This window comes from Microtus oregoni, unplaced genomic scaffold (assembly GCF_018167655.1).
Source record: "Microtus oregoni isolate MIOR12 unplaced genomic scaffold, Mior012 000047F_ref0000412, whole genome shotgun sequence".
NCBI lineage: Eukaryota > Metazoa > Chordata > Mammalia > Rodentia > Cricetidae > Microtus > Microtus oregoni.
The window spans coordinates 15448892-15469321 of record NW_024543221.1 but is presented as its reverse complement, the minus strand read 5'-3'; the positions used below and the strand labels follow the sequence as shown (position 1 = coordinate 15469321).

At 42.8% G+C, this 20430-nt stretch overlaps 1 protein-coding gene across 2 annotated transcripts in view; it reads right to left on the bottom strand.

Moving 5' to 3' along the window:
- The window catches only part of Ints7 (integrator complex subunit 7), a 57447-nt gene that overhangs the window by 33474 nt on the left and 3543 nt on the right, over positions 1 to 20430 (bottom strand). For both annotated transcript variants that reach the window (XM_041635457.1, XM_041635456.1), the window contains exons 2-7: positions 19746 to 19875; positions 18899 to 19045; positions 13181 to 13318; positions 5069 to 5115; positions 2959 to 3158; positions 2418 to 2540 (exon numbers count right to left, since the gene is read on the bottom strand). In XM_041635457.1, coding sequence (XP_041491391.1) covers positions 2418 to 2540; positions 2959 to 3158; positions 5069 to 5115; positions 13181 to 13318; positions 18899 to 19045; positions 19746 to 19875 — 785 coding nt within the window. The remainder of the gene's footprint in view (positions 1 to 2417; positions 2541 to 2958; positions 3159 to 5068; positions 5116 to 13180; positions 13319 to 18898; positions 19046 to 19745; positions 19876 to 20430) is intronic.

Below are 20430 nucleotides of genomic sequence, written 5' to 3'. Positions count from 1 at the left end.
AGGATACAGTCAACATGTGAAACAGGAAATTGATAGCTTTAAGTGCTTTCATTATTAAGCAAGAAGAATGAAAATAAAACACTTGAAAAGCACAAGAAAGCCAAGTTCCTGGCAAGTGCAGCCATGTTGGACTGGGCAGAGCAAGCAGGCAGGGCCGTATTTCCCCTAGCAATGCCGCCACTTACATTTTTAAGAAGTGCTTAGCATTTTAAGAAGTCGTTCTGGTCAGAAAAGAGTTACAGATACTCAACAAAGACAGCTTCAGATGGAAAAGATGTTTAAATGTGTCACAGTGTTAATAAATAAACGTAGGCTTGGGAGAGAGAAGGAAAATAATATAGACAGTTATAAAAAGAAGTAAATGGTTTAAAAAGGTAAAGTCTTTAAAGAGACAGAGTACAGACAGTCATAGATTAAAAGGAGTAAAGAAAAAATAAGCTGTCTAAAAAAAAAGAACATATACAGAGAGACTAGATTATGTATATTATTGTGTTTTCTTTGAATTTTTTGACTGCAGAGAGACATTTGATTCTGGGGACTGCTAAGCTAAACCAACATATATGTTTTAAAGGTTTCTTGACTTCAAAATTTAAGTCTAAGGATATGTTGCTTTGGAAAAGAGGTCTTTTGCTTCTACAGAGGATGAGAACCTGTGGAATCCTTCTAGGCTACTGTGGTTTGATGAAAAAAAGACCTCCTGAAAGGTCGCCGTGCGCACCCCCAAAAATTACTTCACCAGGAAGCAGTTAGGAGAAAACTACATCCAAATCCTCAAATATTGTTTATAAATGTTTCTTTACATTTAAAGGGGGATATGTCATAGAGATTTGCATTGGTATGAATATTGCTCTATTGGTACAAGTTTTAGGTCAAGTTTGTTATATGTATATTTCTGCTCTTGAATAAGAAGATTGTGATTGTACAGTTCATTTAAAAATGTAATGCAGACACTGAGATGTGATGGCCCCAGGACGGACCAGTGGTGCCATACCAGGGGAGGCATAGATGGGGAAGGGGAGGCAGCCAATCAAGAGTATATTTCAAGTCAAGTACTTAGGAGACAGCTTTGTATGCCGGGCGGTGGTGGTGCACGCCTTTAATCCCAGCACTCGGGAGGCAGAGGTAGGCGGATCTCTGTGAGTTCGAGACCAGCCTGATCTACAGAGCTAGTTCCAGGACAGGCTCCAAAGCCACAGAGAAACCCTGTCTCGAAAAACCAAAATAAATAAATAAATAAATAAAATAAAAATGTAATGCATAACTAAGAAACATAAGTTAATAGATAATCATGTGTAATAGTCAAGCTTATAGTCATGTTAGTTAGATTTTTCTAGATGTACAGAGATGTATTTCAGATAGATAAGTGTTCTTCAGATCTTCAAGACAACAGAATATGACATTTAAAACATTTAAGAACTTAGGACTTTTCATGACAGTGAGACACATCTGCTCCTGGCAGCACCAATCTACTTCAAGAGGATGATGGGCATCAAAGAGGCTCCTTATGGCGTTGGTTAGCCATTTGGGCAAGAAGCTGCTCTTGCCTGGACTGCTTGATGGTATGCTATATGAACTGGACATACAGGACCCACAGAGAAATGACTGCTGAACATTGCCTAAAGGTGAGATGATCCTTTGGGGTTCCTGCTTCAGGAAAGAGTCTGCTAGACATTCTGCAGGACACAGAAGAAAGTGACTGGCAAACTGCCAATACAGGCAGACCTGTCTTTGAAATCTCCTGATTCATGGAAAAATCTGCTGGACACTAAGGGCCTGTAGGCTGCAGATGGATGCCCCAACGGTACAGAAGACCTTTGGGTGACTATCGAGGTAGCGAGATGTCTCTGTCAATTCTAGAGTTTTGGAAGTTGCTTACAATGCACTTCCTGTTTACTTAGGTGGTATAATATCCTTCTGGAGTCTTTGATGGATTTGAAAAATATATATAGTTATTGTTTTTTCTTCATTATGATGAAAGATAAAGTAGATATAAATATTGTAACTCTATGTGATTTTACTATGTTAAAGTTAAAACCTTCCTTCTCATTGTTTGGGGAAGGGTGGGGCTGCAGAGATGGCTCAGCAGTTAGGAATAACTTGCAGAGGACCTGGGTGTGGTTCCACACACTGGGTGGTTCACAACTCCTGGACATCCAGCTCCAGAAGGATCTGATGCCTTCTGGCCTCCCATGTCATCTGCACTCATGTGAACACTCAACTGTCTGATGGCAGAGGGAATAAAATACACACAGCAAGACCCAAGTTTACAGAGATTTTGCTCTGGCTTGGGTCTCTGGAGGTTATGCTTGTTGAAATTTAAACCACATTGTGAAGTCATAGGGGTAGAAACATCACCTGAGCATGGTGCCACCCTGGCTCAGGTGGTTTAGTATCTCTTTTTCTGAAGTGCTATGTACCTGAATATTCTCCTTACTCCAGGTATGTGGTGTCTTATTAGCAAGTAGCTTCAGATCCTGAACAGTGAGTCTCTTCACTGCTTTCCTGGGGTCACTCTTCAGATACTGCAACAGAAGCTGAATCTGCAAAGACAGCAAAGTCACTCTAAACAGTTTCACGCCCGAGACTATCAGCAGAGAGAGTGCTGCGCAGATTTTACATTTTACAGAAAGGACTCCCCTCAGATCAGAGCGCTCCCCACCAGCTAAGGACCAAACTAAGAATCTCTTAGTAATACATAAATGGCGCCATTTGGCTTGTAGGCTCTAGCAGAGGATCTGGCATCCTTTCTTTCCTACCAACAATACATTCTTCCCCATATTTCCCGATGCTTTGTCCTCCAGGGCTCACATGAATAGGACTATAAATATAAAAGAGAAACTCAATTGGCCCTTACCAAAGAGACCTTAACATTACTAAAACTTAGGGTTGCTTCTTCTTGTTTATCATAAACTAAATGTGTACATTTATAAATAAGCAGGGAAACAGAATGGAAATTACCTGCTTGGGTGTGTCCACCAAAGAGGAGGCTGCAAGCAGAGTGAAAGTGTGCAAAGACACAATGACCATTTTGGTGGAGGGGTAGGATGTGACCAGCTGCTGTAAGAGCTGGCGGGCGCTGGAGGCCAGGATGGCATCATGGTGCATGTGCTGGAGGATGGGGATCAGCTTCAGCTTCAGGTCCACGGGCGTAGCTAAGCCTGAGTACAACAAATTGTTTCGGGGGTCTGATCATCACTTAATGACAGTTCACATGTTTGTTTTTTTTTAAGTAAAAATAAGAAAGGTCTGATTTAATTAGCAAAGTTTCATTTAAAATCAATTAGTACAGCAAGGTGGTGGTGGCTCATGCCTTTAATCCCAGCACTTGGGAGGCAGAGGCAGGGGGAATTTCTGTAGACCAGGTTGATCAGTGTAAGGTCCAGGATGGCCAGGACTACACAGTAAAACTGTCTCAAAAAAAAAATAAACAGTAAAATACATCAAAATGGTTGTAACATTAGGATGATTGTACCAGAACTAATGAGTAAGCTCCGTAGATTTTTCAGGAACTGTCTTTGGAGACAGAGTCTTCCATGCAGCCATGGCTGGCCTGAAACTTGCTATACAGACCAGCCTGGTCTTGAGTGCACAGAGATCTGCCCTGCTTCCTGGTGCTGGAATTAAAGCTGTGTGCACCATGCCTGGCACATTGCCTTTGGAAGGCACAGTAGGGACCAGCAAGATGGTTCTGATGCTTAGTTCCTGCCCCTGGGCCCTAGAGGGCTATAACAATTACTGGGACTTGGGCAACATTAGCCACTAGCATAAGCTACCTAGACCTTAGTTTTATAAAACTCCCCTTGAATTGTCTTAACTCAGAAAGTATGCCCTGTCTTCATATGAGATCACAGGAACACAGCAGGCATTTCATATCCACCAGCTGAGGGGATGTAGAGTCGGCTCAATGGGTAAGAGCACTGGCTGCTCTTCCAGAGGACCTGGGTTTGATTCCTACCACCCAAACGAGGCTCTTAGCTTTCTGTAGCTCTAGTTCTACAGGATCTGATGCCCTCTTCTGGCCTTCATGGGCACCAGGGATGCAGGTGTGCACAGACATCCATGCAGGCCTAACACTCTTACATATAAAATACAAAAACCTGCTCAGTGAATGGCTAATTCTTTCTCGTGTCACAAAGTTAGACTCACAGGAACACCATTTTGGTGAAGGAAGAAAAGACAAAAGAATAAAGGGACAGGCTAAAGTTCTATGCCTCTTGTTCTCTGAGTCCTTTTAAAAATTATTTAAGTGAACAAATTGTCCACCTTTAAATTACATATAAAATAAAGCTTTCCTAGAGCATACTCTAGAGAGGCTAGACAGCACAAGGGTTAAAAGTAATAGACTTAAGACCAAAGGCTTGATCCTCTTGAGCTGTGTAACCTTGAACAGATTTCCTTTGTGTGGGAAGATCTAAGGCACCACCAAGCTGCAGGGCACAGCAATGCCCCTTTATCAGAGGGCAAAGAGAACAGTGTTCCTGAGACACACAATGCAATAGCCAGAGGTGCCTTAAGAATGCTGTAAAGATAAAATGGGATTAACACATGAGCTATCATTTAGGTGAAACCAGGTCATGATACAGAATTTGGACCTGATTTTAGTTACAGTGACACCTGGAGGGTGTCACTGGACAGAACCCTAGGCTCTGGGTTCCACTGCACTGCTACCCCCTTCCACATGTCACATCCTTTCCTTCCTTCAGGTTTCCTTTCATTGGGCTCTGTGATCAGCTCAGGTAAAGCACAAGTTCTCCTGCCTTCCACCATGTCACCTATGCCTGGTACTCTCTCCCGTCCAGTTTTCTCTCAGCACTTGATACATTCGGTCTACTGTACCTGTCATGGCTCACACAGCTCCTAACCTCCTGACTAGAACTCAGGTTACCTGACAGAAAGGGCCTTGCTTTATTTCTGTACCCTACGCACCTCAGGCATTTTTGGCATATAGAAGATACTTAGTATTATTTTAAATAATGACTAGCACAGTAAATACCTAATAAACACAAACAACCATGATTAACAAGATGCCTATTAAGTCTCTTCATATTACCAAATAAAATGTACATACCTTGAATCATTTCACTGATTTTGTTGCATATTCCTACAGCAAAATCCCTTTGGAAAGAGAACATTGAGACAATTGGCAACAACATTAAATCAAAAAATTAAATGTGATTAAGTTTTATAAGTGCAAAGAACACAATTATCACAGAAGCAATACTTCAAAATCACAGCTGAGACTGCAGGCCCTGGCAGCGTTCTTCTTGCTCTAGGGAGAGATACAGACCTGTGGGCGGTGCCTCAGTCTGAGTCTCAGCAACCTTGTCTCAGAGAATGAAGGTCACTACTACCACACATTGGAGGATGCATCTTTAACAAAGAGCCAGTCCCTAGCACTGAAGTGGCTGAGATGCACTAGGAAACACAGACAGAATCTTCAGACACCAAACGACTTAAAAGAAACTATGTTCCAAGTCTTGGCTTCTTGCCTCTAACAGAAATATCACCCAAAAAACTTAATACCAAGAACACTTGGGATAGAATGTTATGTAATATGGGAAAGATATAATTAAACTTGGCTAAGTGATGTGCTGGACATGGAGTACAGTTTGCAGTCAATGCAAGACTAAGCAAAGTATTCCCTGATGCTAAGGTACAGTCTGTCGAATTTACACCAACAGTGGAGTTCTCTACATACTAGACAATGTGAAGACTTCGTCTCTTGGCAGCTAATGCCACATGTGCTTTTTGTTTTCTAGAATGTTCTTTGTTATTTTGTGGTGCTGGAAATGGAACCTAGGACTTCACACACACTGAGCAAGGCTTCTACCATTAAAGCTGCATTCCTGGTCCTAGAAATGTCTTGTGTGATGAGGCACACTTGTGTTATCTTAGATCACCTATCCTAACCTGCACAGCCTTGGTATGCGCCATTCCATAAGATTTGGTCTCAGGAAGCTTTCCCTGTCAGCGCGAAAACATACCAAGTTGTACAGCTTTGTCACTCAGCCACTGCTGCCACCTTCAAGAATTCGGCTGTGCCTGCTGCCATCCCTCTAGAAAGGTGGGACAGGGAAGGCCATGGGATCTTTATCTGAGCACCCAACCACCACTTCCAGTTACACTCAATTCTGTCCTAACTGCACATGACCTTGGAGCCTCAGCAAGGGGCTAGAGTGTATGCAGGGAGAAGATTAGGGGCAGGAGACTCCATCTGCAGGTATGGGGAAACCACCATCCCCACTGGATGAGACTTTTCAGTGTGGTCCCTTTGGGGCCACCACACTCCTGTCCCGCCCTGGCCCAGGCTCTGTAAGGAAGCCCAAGAAGCTGAGTGGTTCCTCGGGGGACTCTGGTGAAATCGAACTTAGGACTGTCTTTGGGACTTTACAGGAGGGCAGATGCTGCCCAGCCCCACCAGAGAGAAACTTCCTACAGATACTTTGCCTTGCTTTGTGGTTAAACTGAAATCTTTTTCTCAAACTTTTCTTTGCACAATTAAACAAAACTCCAAAAAAAACAAACAAACAAACAAACAAAAAAAAAAAACAAAAAAAGCCGGGCGGTGGTGGCGCACGCCTTTAATCCCAGCACTCGGGAGGCAGAGGCAGGCGGATCTCTGTGAGTTCGAGACCAGCCTGGTCTACAAGAGCTAGTTCCAGGACAGGCTCCAAAGCCACAGAGAAACCCTGTCTCGAAAAACCAAAAAAAAAAAAAAAAAAAACAATTAAACAAAACCTTCTTGTAAGAGAGAACATATCTGCAAAGTATTTTGTTATGATTAAGGGAGAATCACTGGTTTGAAAGAGAAAGATTTGTTTTCTCAGCCCGTGGTTATACTAGAGACAGAAAAGCTGTAAAGATGAAACGGAGTTCCTAACTCAGTCCATGCGGAATCTACCCAGCAGTTTACAGTTCCAGGGATCCGATGACCTCTTCTGGCCTCTGTGAGCTCCAGGCACACACGTGCGAATACAGCAGGGTAAAGTGGCAGGGCGCCCCATCCATGCAAGCAAACACCATGAAGAAATCATGCACTGCCCGTCTCCAGTTGGGGGCTAGGATGCTTGTGGACTTTCAGAATCTGTACTACCTGACTTCAAAATATTTTCTTTCACAGGCATTCTTGACAACAAACACTTTTTGTGTTGAATTTTTCACAATCAGTAACAATTGTTTCAATCTCATGGTCTACCCAGGAACAACGCTGGCATCATCCATCCACCATGTCTGGTGAACGCCACTGATAACAATCCTGATGCAAAGGCGGCACCTGTGCCACAGTCACGGTTCTTCCCTGCACACTCACACTCAAGAGCACAGCCAGCTCTATGTAATGTTCCTAGCAAGACTGAAACAGCTCATTGCATTAAATTTCAAAAACACACAGTGGTATACTACAGGCACAGTACTGTAAACACCAACTGTATGGGTTATGATATTGTTTTCCTGGGACTTGCCTTTTTGGCCAAAGAATTCTCTGGGAAGATGAATTAAAGTTAGGTGGTGGGCTGGAGAGATGGCTCAGAGGTTAAGAGCATGGCCCGCTCTTCCAAAGGTCCTGAGTTCAATTCCCAGCAACCACATGGTGGCTCACAACCATCCGTAATGGGGTCTGGTGCCTGCCCTCTTCTGGCCTGCAGGCATACACACAGACAGAATATTGTATACATAATAAATCAATAAATATTTAAAAAAAAATAAAGTTAGCTGGTAACTTTAGGCAAATAACAAGAGAATCTTTTATGTCAATTACAGTACTTTAGCTTTCAGCAAAAATTACAACTACAGAAAAAGTACTTTTCACCACAAGCATGAAAGTTTAGAAACTGATGGTGCTCTTCACAAATGCAGTGCTTATACGAGGGACATCTGCAAAACCTGAGTAACACAAGTGAACCATTTTTCCTAGCAGACCAACTCACAAGGTATTAAATCACACACAACCCTAGGAAGGCCTTCATAAATCTCTCCTTTTTCCACTACAATCTGGGAGACTGGATTTTCTTCACATACTTTAAATCAAAATAACGTATTTTGACAGATAGTACTGCAGAAGTAGATGAATGAGAATTTAGCCAGGCCTTAAAGAAATTTGTAAAAATGTTAAGGACACTTTTCTCACAAAATGTTTTTTTAATAAAGTTTCACAAAGATATTTTATATTAACCTATTGTGTATCTTCAGATGGGTAAACATTTTAAAAATCAGCTCCTTTAACTTCTAATAGAGTAAGATCTACAAACACATGTTTTTAAGAATGTAGCGGCAGGCCAGATGAAAGCAAACACACTGAAGTTCTAGTAATTGGGAGCTGAGGCAGGACGTTCCTGAGTTTGAGGTCAGCCTGGACTACACAGTAAGACACTGTCTCAGAGTATAAAGGAGCCCTTCTTTGCTCAGCTTTGGCTATTGGCCACCGCTTCAGACCTGCAGCAGCCCGTGGGGCCACTGTGGGGCCACGGCCACAGCACCAGTTAATTGTAACTGTGCTACCAAAGTTTTGATTTTTTAAAAATCTGTTACTAGTGTTTAGAACGATATCTAAATATGGTGGGCTGTTGGAACATGGTTCAGGAATGGAGTTTCATGAGGAGAATTCTGAGCACGTGTAAGAACACACCAAGAAAACAGGACAAGAGTCTTGAGATGTGTTTCTTGAAAACATGGAATTGTTTCTAGAATGTGGTTGCATGCTCCTCCCAGGTGTAGTAGATAGGAGTTGAGATTGCCAGCCATTGTTATTCAATTAGATGTTTAAACTATCCTTTATGTGCCTCTATGGAGGAAGAGGCTTTAGCCAAGTACGACTCACTCTTGTGATTGTACACAGCTTGAACTCATGAGAACTTTATTCAGGTGACTTTTAACCCTCAGGGTATAAACTGTGTGGAGCTCGGAATAAAGTTGGCCATTGCAAGAGACTCAGTCCACCTAATTTATCGGCTCTATTCTCCCAGGTCCCACCCCTTCTTGAGCAGCGACAGTGGATATGAAGTAACTACACAAACATTTTATAACACTCCAAACTTTAAAAGTCTGGGCTCAGCCCTCTGAGCCCAAACACTGCAGAGTAGGAGACTGCTGATTTTCCTTTTTGGGTCTAATAATAAACTCTCAGTGTCAATACTAAAACAAAACTGCTGAGACTAAAGAAGTCACCTGATGTTCTGGCCTAGTTGTACACCCCACCATGTCCCCACCAAATCAGGTCTGACAACCAGGGCAGACACCCCTGTATCATACCAGTGGGCTGGTGGCCGTGGGATGGACAGCTGTCCCTTTCTGATAAAGCCAGGCTCGTTAGCTAGTGACTGGAAGATGTCAGTACTCTGACTATGTTCACCTCAACCCTAAAAGTACCTGGAGCTGGCCAGTTCCTCCTTTCCAAGCCAGGAAGAACTCTTCTACAGCACACAATCTTAACCCTTTGAGGGCAAGTGAGATGCAGCTGCAGCAGCACAGATTAAATAAGTTCTCCTCCTCTTCCTTTTTCGAGATAGAGTTTCACTATGTAGCTCTAGATGGTTGGAACTTGCCCTATAGACCAGGTTGATCTTGAACTCACATAGATCACTTGCCTCTTCCTCCTATGGTCTGGGATTAAAGACCATACACCTCCATGCCAGGTTAAATATAACATTACTCTGATTTCAGCAATACCTAGAACGGACAGAAATAGTACAAAGCCACCAATGTTGATGGAGATACATGATCTCAAATCTTCAAGAAAACCATAATCTCAATTTCTCCAAGAGACAAAAACTGATCTAAAAATTATGTATTTTCTTAATTTACACTCTGATACATAAGTGCTTCAGGATTTCCTATTATACACAAGTATATCTTAACTGAGAATAGTGTTATATAGTGATTTCCTCTGAACTGAAACAGTCTGTTTTTAAGACTAAGAAAGTAAACAAAACTTACAAAGCTCAGGAGGCATACAAATGACAAGTATCAGGAAGTTCCTGAAACTCAGGAAATTCATAAGCACACATCAAGTTTATATAAGCAGAACTCGCTGGATCTCCTACTGGCTCAGGCACAGGATGCTCCAGGGATGCAGCTTACCTGAACCATCACCCTAGTTTGGGCGGGCTTTCTGGGGGATGCTAGTCGAGTTACCTATGCTCTTGTATGTAATCCCTTCACTCATACAGGTAATCCCAATAAACTATTTTTTTGTCTGTGAAATATTTTTTTGTCTGTCACCAGGGTCCTATCTGGGATGAATAAATGTTTACCTGAAAACGACCCTCATACATAAATTTAATCACTAAGTTATCTACTTCTCCCAACTCAGACTGAACTTAGAAGCTGCTTTGGAGCCACTGGATGAGCAATTGCCCTGGCAGTGTTAATCAGAAGATAAGTGTTCACAGCACAGCCCCTATGCAATGTAAGTTCTTGCTCTATCACTCACTCACCATCAGTAACAAAAACAGATGGGGATGGGACGGGCAGTTCAGCGTTTGCTGCTCTTCCAAAGCAACTGTATACATGGATGAAGCTGTCAAAGAATAAACTTTTTAAAAAGTACAGACAGAGACAAACCTTTGGTATATATTCTGAGATGCCTAGCCATAAAAATAAACATTTACCATATAAATAACAGTACAATTAGCTCCCCTGAAGGTTATCAGTGCACCGTGTTCATTCTTAGCTAAGTTCTTAGAAATGAATGCATGTGTTCATGGCCTTTCATACATATCACCAGAAATGGTCTTCAGAAAACAAAGTTAGGGCTGGAGAGATGGCTCAGTGGTTAAGAGCATTGCCTGCTCTTCCAAAGGTCCTGAGTTCAATTCTCAGCAACCACATGGTGGCTCACAACCATCTGTAGTGAGGTCTGGTGGCCTCTTCTGGCCTTCAAGCATACACAGACAGAATATTGTATACATAATAAATAAATAAATATTTTTTAAAAAAAGAAAAAGTTAGTTTTGGTTATCAGTCAGGGGATTATCGACATATTTTTTTTATTACAAATAAGTCCAACATGGTAATAATACCATAGTAAACATTCTATTTTTAAATTTATAGGGCTAGGCTGTGTTGGGGAATGCAGACCCTCAGACCCTGAATTTTCTGTGACCCCTTACCTGCCAGAGTAAACAACTTGATTTTTTTATGCTTGCAGCTGCTCTGAGCACAAAACCCTTATGAGTTCCTGATGGCAGGAGAGTGGTTTCCCCTGATGGCAGGGGAGTGGTTTCCCCTGATGGCAGGAGAGTGGTTTCCCCTGATGGCAGGAGAGTGGTTTCCCCTGATGGCAGGGGAGTGGTTTCTGGTGGACTTGCAAGTGAAAAATCCCAAGAGTTAGGGTGTGGCCATTAGTCAAGGAGAGCCCTATTATAAGCTGCCATGAAACACAATAAAAGGGGCACTCTTGTTTCAAGGATGACCTGAGTGTCTCTGTCTGTGTGTGTGTGTCAATCTCCAGCCCCTTGCCTGACCCCAAACTGTCCTGTGGTAGACAGGTGAGACAGTGCAAGGCTGGGCATAGAGACTGACACCTTTAATCCTTGCACTTGAGAGCAGAGGCAGAGGCAGAGGCAGGAGGATCTCTGTGAGTTTAAGACCAGCCTGGTCTATATATTTGAGTTCCAGGACAATCAGAGCTACATAGTGAGACTCTGTCTCAGAAAACAACAAACAAAATTATGATGGCTCAATGGTTAAAAGAACTTATTGCTCTTACACAAGACTCTAGTTCAGTTCTTGGCACCCACATTATGAGGCTCACAACCACCCATGACTTTAGCTCCAGGAGATCTGATGCCCTCTTCCTGCCTCCATAGGTACTTGCATGCATATGGCATACAACACATAAATAATAATAAATAAATACTACTGAACTGGAGATATAGCTCCGATGGTTACTGTCCTGCTTGAGGATCTGAGCTAAACCCCCTAAAGATACGCTAAAAAAAAGCCAGTCATGGTATGCCTACAATTCTAGTACAGGGTGTTATGACACAGTCCAAGAATGGAGTCGTGTGAGAGGAATTCTGAGTACTTGTGTGAAAACTCCAAGAAAACAAGACAAGAGCCTTATAACCCCAGTTTCTTCAATACACAGAATTTGCTCTTGGAATGTTTTCACACTCCTCCCAGGTTTAGTGGGTAGCCGATGTGGGATGTCCTTCTGTATGCTGGAAATATGATTTTTTACCACTGGTTAATAAAGAAGCTGCTTTGGCCCATGGCAGGGCAGAATATAACTAGGTGGGCAACTGAATACAGGGAAATAGGAAGGAAGAGTCTGGGAGACACTGGGAGACGCCAGAAGCCGCCATAGGAGCAAGATACGATGTAATACCATGTCTATGTGGCAATACATAGATTAATGAAAATGGGATACTTTAAGATGTAAAAATTAATAATAAGCCTGAGCCATCGTCTAAACAGACTGTAATTAATAGTGAGCCTCAGAGTGTATAATAGGAACTAGTGGGCAGGTAGGAGTGAGCTCACTTCAGCTGTTGTTATTTACAGGCCTCTATGGAAAAACATGTTTTGTCACGTGCAGCTTGTCCTTGTGATTGCACTTTATTCAGGTGACTCTTAAGTCTCAGAATATAAATTGTCTGATACTCTGAATAGAGTTGGTTATTGTATGAGTCTTTAGTCTGATCCTGCTTGCCCAGGTTCACTCTACCAGCTAAAACAGTAAATGTTGGGAAAGGCACACAGGAGGATCCTTGGAACTGTTGGCTGGCCCGCATGGCCCTGTCTCAAAACAAAAGGGTAAACATCACTTAAGAACTATGACAACCCTGAGGTTGTCCTCTAGTCCATACACATGTACACACAGGCATTCATGCAACACACACCCTGTTCTAAGACAGAAGTATAGCATATGATATCCTGAAAATGTCAGTTTATAGTTGAGCAATAGAAGACAATCAGAAAGTAGCCATTTTGGATCATGGATGTATTTGTGGAAGGCTCTTCAGTAGACATCAAAGCTATCAACTGCATCTTCCCCAAACCAGGCTACGAAGACCTTGTCTTTTTGGGACCAACATTTGTATTTTCTTCCCTAATATGTTTGAAGTCTTCTTGGAAAACACACCTTATCATTTAGATGTCTTTATCCTTTAATGACTACAGATATTGATTATTCTTTCAAAAACTCCCCTGGGAGACAAATTACTAAAAGGCCTGGACTTACTTTGATTGTGCAGAGAAGTTTGCGGCTGCAAAAACAGCCGCTTCGACTTCAACATTATCATGGGAATCCAAACTCTGCCGAATACTGTGATGGGCATTCTTCCTCTCAGGGATGATTGACGCCAGACTTCCCAGCATCCTACAGAAACAGAGAAACCCAAGATCAGAAATACAGTGAAGGAAAAGGAGGGCAAGCTAGATATCGACTCAGAAAGTTTAGGTCATTCTATAAACTTCAGGCTAAAATGGTTGACTTTAGGAATCTAGCAACAACTCAAATCTAAGCACATCCAAAAGCTTAAGTACAACAGAAATATTAAAATAGCTCACCTCACATAAGCTAAACTTCCTTCCCCATCCCCCTTCCCCTCCTTCCTTCCTGGCCCTGTACTAGAATTCAGAGCTTCACCCAAGCTAGGCAAGTGCCCCACCACTGAGAAACATGCCCTCTTCCCCTGCCTCTGACACATAGAGCCACATTTCCAAAAAATCACTCTGAAGTACATCTCAGGTATCGGAGCCCAAAAAGAACCTTTTGAATTATTAAAGCATCCAAATGTCAATCTTCCAATGTTGCATAAAGAAATCCACTTTAACAAAATATTAGGAACACAAAGTATCTGCTATTAAGCAGAATCACAAAGTCAGCAGACTTGCCTGCTTCTTTATCCCACATCAATGAATATCAGCATGATGCTTTTGTAAACTACCACATCAAGATTTCTCCAGAGGTGGAGGATGCCCCCTGCAGTTCAAGCCAGTATTTGCAATAGTGAGGAAAGTAAAGCCTAGAAAAAACAGCTCAGTGGGGACCTGTCACCATAGCTGGCAACATGAAGTCAGTCTCTAGGACCCACGTGGTAGAAGAAAAGAACTGAATCCTGAAATCTGTCTTCTATTAGCACAAAATAAAAAGTCCAAGTTAGGCAGTGGTAGTGTACACACCTTTAATCCCAGCACTGAGGAGGCTGAGGCAGGTGGATCTCTGAGTCTAAAGCCTGGTCTGCAGAGCAAGTTCCAGAACAGTCAGTGCAACACAGAGAAACCCTGCCTCAAAAAGTCAAAAAAAAAAAAGGTCAAAAAAAAAAAAAAAAAAACAAAACAACCACATGAAACAAAACCTTTTGCAAGGACATCCTCAGAGAGAACACATTCATTAACATCTGTCCTCTACAGAGTTTGGTTTCTTCCTTAACACAATCCTATTAATGCTACTGAATTGTTTTTCAATGAGAAAGTCATATGGAAGCAGGTGAGATGGCACATCTTCAGAACCCGTGTACGGTGGAACGAGAGCACCAGTTTTCTAAGAGTTGTCCTCTGACCTCTATACATGCATCATGGCATGTGTAAGTGCACACTCATATGCAGTACGTACTACACACACACACACACACACACACACACACACACATTTCTTGTCTTTTTTTTTTTTTTTTAAGAAAATAGTTGGCAGGGCATGGTAGCACACGCTTTTAATCTTAGCAATCTGGAGGCAGAAAGAGGTAGATTTCTAAGAGTTCAAGGTTAACCTGGTCTATGTGGCAAGTTCCAGGCCAACCAAGGCTACAAGTGAGACCCTGTCAAAAACTACACAGAAACAAAAACGAAAATGCGTGTGGTGCTATTTACATCAAGACAGAGTTGTGGCAGTTCATCAGTGTGTTAGGACCGCAACAGTCATTTATGTGAGAGAGTCATGTGAAAGGACTGGTATGCAAGATACAAAAGGAAACAAAACATCTGCAATCTAAAATAAAACAGCACCACAAAATCTAAACAATCTAACAAAGGAAAATGGCCAAAAGGCAGGAACAGACACTTCTTTGTTTGGGAATATTACTTTAAGGTGTGTTACAAACATTTGTTTAACAATGTAAAGATGTGCTGTCTTTATGCTGCACTTGTTTAACTCTGTGAAGCTGTGTTACTTTGCCTGTCTAAAACACCTGATGGTCTAATAAAGAGCTGAATGGTCAATAGCGAGGCTGGAGAAAGGATAGGCGGGGCTGGCAGGCAGAGAGAATATACTGAAGGAGAAATCTGGAGAGAAAGAAAAGGAGCAAGACACAGAGCAAGACTGAAAGTAAGGTACACAGAAGTGAGACAAGGAAATAGCCCAGAGACAAAAGGTAGTCGGCATGAGATAGAAAAAGGCCAAGCAAAGGCCGGGAGTTTACAAGTAACACCGAGACTCTGTGTGTGACTGTTTGGGAGCTGAGTGGTGGGCTTCCCAAAAGAGAAAAGAGTAGAAAGAATAAAACATCCACGCACACTTTATGATTGGCCAAAGGCACATGACCCAGTGCTTCAGATCATCACCACCAGAGCAATAGAAACTTAGTCCCCTATGCACCACAGGAATGTCTAAGAGACAGAAAGCAAACAAATACATAAGACCTAAAACCTGTGATTTTACTCAGAAAGGTGTGCAAGGGACTAGGGACAGAGCTCAGGTGGCAGAGTGATTACCTACAATACCCAAAGGCCTGGGTTTGACCCCACCCCACCCCCAGGCACTGCATAATCCAGCATAGTTGTGCACACCTATAGCCCAGCACCTGGGAAACAGAAACAGGAGGATCAGTAGTTAAAGCTTATCTTTGACTACAAAGCCACATTTGAGATGAAGACAGTTTGGGATGCAGGAGGCAATGTCTATAAACAAAAAGGCTGAATGCTGGTAGCAGCTTTATAGCTGTACTGGAAACAATGTAGGTGTTCTTCAAGAGAACAGACTACAAACTAGGCTATAGTTATACAATGTTAAATACTCATCACCAAAAGAGGCATGACTCTGTAATGGTGCACACCTGCAGTTCCTGATCAGTAGTAGTCCAGGTCAGACTGGGCTACAAAGGGAGAACCAGTCTCAGCTTGCCAGCACCCCAAGAGGAAAATTACTGATATGCCCGGATGGGTTAATGCTGAGTGGGAGACGTCTTATACTAAGAGACATCCATGCTGTAAGAACACATAAGGCTCCCTAAGGGGAAAGTCACAACAGTGGCTCCTCTGGGGAACTCGATGTGACAAAAGATAACTCTCTGGAAATTTGTGGAAAAAAATTCAAGACTATTAATTATTCTCTAGAGAGAGACTTTGCCACTAGCCATACATAGTACCCTTGATGCGTACAAGCTGCGCCTCTCTGGTCCCAACTGAGTGACTGTCTCCAGATCAGGTACAGGGCCTCTGCTGCTCTTCAAACACCAAGGCTACTACAAAATTTCAGCTCAAATTTCTTTTCCTTAATATGTTTCAAGTAGCTGGGCAATGGTGGCGCACGCCTTTAATCCCAGCACTCGGGAGGCAGAGACAGGTGGATTTCTGTGAGTTCGAGACCAGCCTGGTCTACAAGAGCTAGTTCCAGGACAGGCTCCAAAGCCACAGAGAAACCCTGTCTCGAAAAACCAAAAAAAAAAAGTTTCAAGTGCAACTCTTGAAGACTACAAGGCGATATTTTGTCTATGTTGTAGGCAGATGCGGGCCAGGCGAGTAATGAGTGGGCTGCTTCCTGCTGCCCGACTGGCTTAAACCGGGGCTAGTGGGCTGCTGGTGGTCCCGGCCCACCCGGCTAGCTTATGCCCAAAATAACTACACGGAAATCTGTATTAATTAAATTGCTGCCTGGCCCATTCGCTCTCGCCTCTTATTGGCTAACTCTCACATCTTAATTAACCCATTTCTATTAATCTGTGTTCACCACGAGGTTGTGGCTTACCAGCATGAGTCTAATGAACGTCCATCTTGGGCAGGAGAAGCATGGCATCTGCCACACTGCCTTCTTGCTCCCAGAATCCAGTTCTGTCTACTCCACCCACTTAACGGCTGCCCTATCAAAAGGCCAAGGCAGCTTCTTTATTCAACTAATGAAAACAACACATAGAAAGAAGACCCTCCTACACCATGTCTATAAAATGTATCTCTTTTAAGTTTACTAGAAATTGCCAATTTTATTGGCAGCAATAGTCCCTACGGGCCCAACTGCTGGAACTCAGTGAAGGAAAGGCTGCACATGGAGTGAACACTCAAGTGCCAACTGTCTCAAAATATTTAAACTACCTCCAAATGAGGTGGAAAATCCACTTTAGAATTCTATTATTCTCCTTCATTGCTTCTGATAAAAACTAAAATCATACATACTCATGGGAACAATTCAACATCATGTATCTCCAGTCCTTAACTCACTGACCCCTCCCAAATAATCACTGTGGACAGTGTTCCTTGAGGACTGTTCTGAAGTAACAGACGATGTACTCACTAACAGGAAGGACCTGAAGGAGATCCCATCACTTGCTCTTGAAAAGATCCTGAGTTCAAGTCCTATCAAACTGTAACAGCAGTCACAGGGGATTGGACATCCCCTTCTGGCCCAAAGGGTACCAGGCATGCATGTGGTACACAGACATACATACAGGCACTCACATACATATAAAAATCTCACAATCATTTTTAACAATACATTCATTTCTGTGTTAATATAGACAAACTGTTCATTTACACAATATTCTATCAATTCTATTGAGATACAATCTTCCTAACCTTTTATTACACAAAAATAATGTGACAATCATTCATATACATCTAAACAGTAACTTTTTTCTCTTTGGATAGATGGGGTCTTTCTGGCCTGACGCCTGCTATGTAGCCTAGGCTGGACTCAAACTCAGAGCTCCATCCTCCCAATATCTTCATTTTAAGTTTCCCACTGGCTACAGTCTCCAGCTCCCCAGCCCTTTTCTGTTTTGTGATGCTGGGATGAACTTACTGCCTCAAGCATGCTACACTGGATAGTTTGTTTTGGGTTTTTTGTTTGTTTGTTTTTGAGACAGTTACTCTGTGTAGCCTAGACTGCCCTAGAACTAGTTCTGTAGACCTTGAACTCAGAGGTCCACCTGCTTCTGCCTCCCAAGTGATGGGACTAAAGTCGTGTACCATCACCGTCCAGCAAGCTGGATGGTTTCTTAAAGGTAACACTCAATCTTTTGAGGGGGAGTCTCATATAGTTCAGGCTGCTCTTAAACTTACTGTTTAAGTGTAATGACCCTGAACTTCCTGCCTCAACTTCCCGAGTGCTGGGGTGACCCTGTGCACACCACACCCAGTTTCAGGAAGGTCTGTGAAGCCAGGAATTGAACCCAGAGCTTCAGAAGGACAGGGAAGCACTTTTACCAAGACAGCTGCATCTCCAGCACCAAGAACTGACTTTAAAATAGCACATGATAAGCGACTTAATCAAAAGGCAGAAGAATGACAAAGCAACTAATTCTGAACAAGGAAGTAAAAATTTTTGATCCAGAAAAATAAACTCAGGGAGGTAGTGACATCCTGGTTACAAGGAGGACTGTATGGGCAGGGAAAGCTAGAAAGGAGACTGATAATTCAACTAACCAAGTTCCAAAAATTTCCCTCAAATTATACATGTGAGTATACAAATAGAACTGAAAGAACGAAGACAGGCATGGTGCCATAGACACGGAATCCCAGCTATTGGGAGGCCAAGTTCAATGCCTGCCTGAGGAACTCCAGACGCTCAGAAGCGCCAAGGCTCTGCTGTACTGAAATCCACCTCGTTCTTACGTCAGAGCTCCTACATAGTGGGATGCTTGAAGCACGAGCAAGGCAATTTACAACCAAAACAGCATTACAGATGTGGACCTGGATTTACAGGTAGGGACGGTTACCACGCTTCTTTGATCACACAGTGACACAGTACCGGAGAGTGATGGCTCTTGCCACGGGGTCATTGCTATGAATCACTGAGAAGACCCTCTTCACAAACTCGTCCACGTTGAGAATCTTCTCCAGGTGCTTTTCACTCTGCTGGGTGACTTTGAGAACACACAGCCTCAGGAAGTTGTTTCTAGAAGACACAGAGGAGGAAATGAGCTCACTCTAGGAAAGGGGTAACAGGGTCAGCGCAGTACGAGCGGCACTGCTTTCCAGCCTGTCACTGCCTCACCACTAAGAGCACTAAACCGTTCCTGACGGATCCCAACCTAAAGCAGCTGCAATAGCGCAGCACTGCTGTAATGCCAGGCCAGGGCACGGCTGGCCGCCCTCCTCGCCCAGGTAACCCATCACTACCTTCCTTGCTCAGGTCTGACCTGACACACATACGGGCAAATGAGTGCACAGACAACAGGAGAAAGGAGTGGGAGAGGTAAGCGTGGGAACAGAAACGAGGAAACGAGCCTTTATTCAGTGCTGCTTACATAGTTCAAAAACTGCACACACATGCATCTCATGCTGCAAACCACTAAATGAGATAGGAATTTCTTAAAACAATCTGTACAAAAAACCCCACAGATTCTTATAAAATATACATACAATATTAGAATAAGGTTGTTCTGATTTATCTTGTTCCCTAAAAAAACAATAAATTACTTTCTGAACCTTGGTTTTTATTTTTGCTAAAAATGTCATTAAATCTCATACCAAAGTGCGGTGCAATGCAATCTGCATCTACCAAGAGTACCTCAGTGGCAGGAGGTCCTAATGGGCCAGAAGGAAAGAGAGCACAAAACATGTTCTTTAGGACGCCAGGCATTACAAAGACTTACCCAACTCTGAAAACATCAGCTAACTTTAGGAACGCTGAATTGATGAGAATAGGGAATGGGTACTTCTGGAAAAGCCTAGGAAAGCGGACAACTGCTTCACACTGTTCCCCGAGTTTGCCAGACCTCAGACCTAGTGAAAAAGCACAGGAGGAACTAATCACAAACCTGCGGCTCCAGGCAGAAACAGCAAACACTGACTTACACAAGAGAAGCACCTCTGTGACTCCCATTCAAACTGAAAATGGAAGGCTGGGCAAGACCGCATGTGCCTCCAACCAACGCTCAGGAGGCCGAGGCAGGAGGACTGCAACTCAGATAATTTAAAACAGTTAACAATAAAAATGGCTAACAAGCATTTGGAGGTTGGGCAGAGTGGCACATACCAATAATCACGTCACGCGGAAGGAAGAGGCAAAAGAATCAGTTCAAGGTTTGAGGCCAGCCTGGGCTTAATGCTTAAGACTGTCTCAAAAAAAAAAAAAAAAAAAGAAAAACACAAACAAGTGCTTTAATAGAAAACTACCCCCAAAAGCAACACCAAATAGCCCTCCAACAACTAATAAATACTTCAGTAATTTCACAAACTTTCTCTTTACTTTTTTTTATTTCATGTGTCCACATAAGTGGGTGCGCAGGGCAGAAGATGTTGTTTACCTGGGGCTGGAGTCACAGGTGGTTTGGGTGC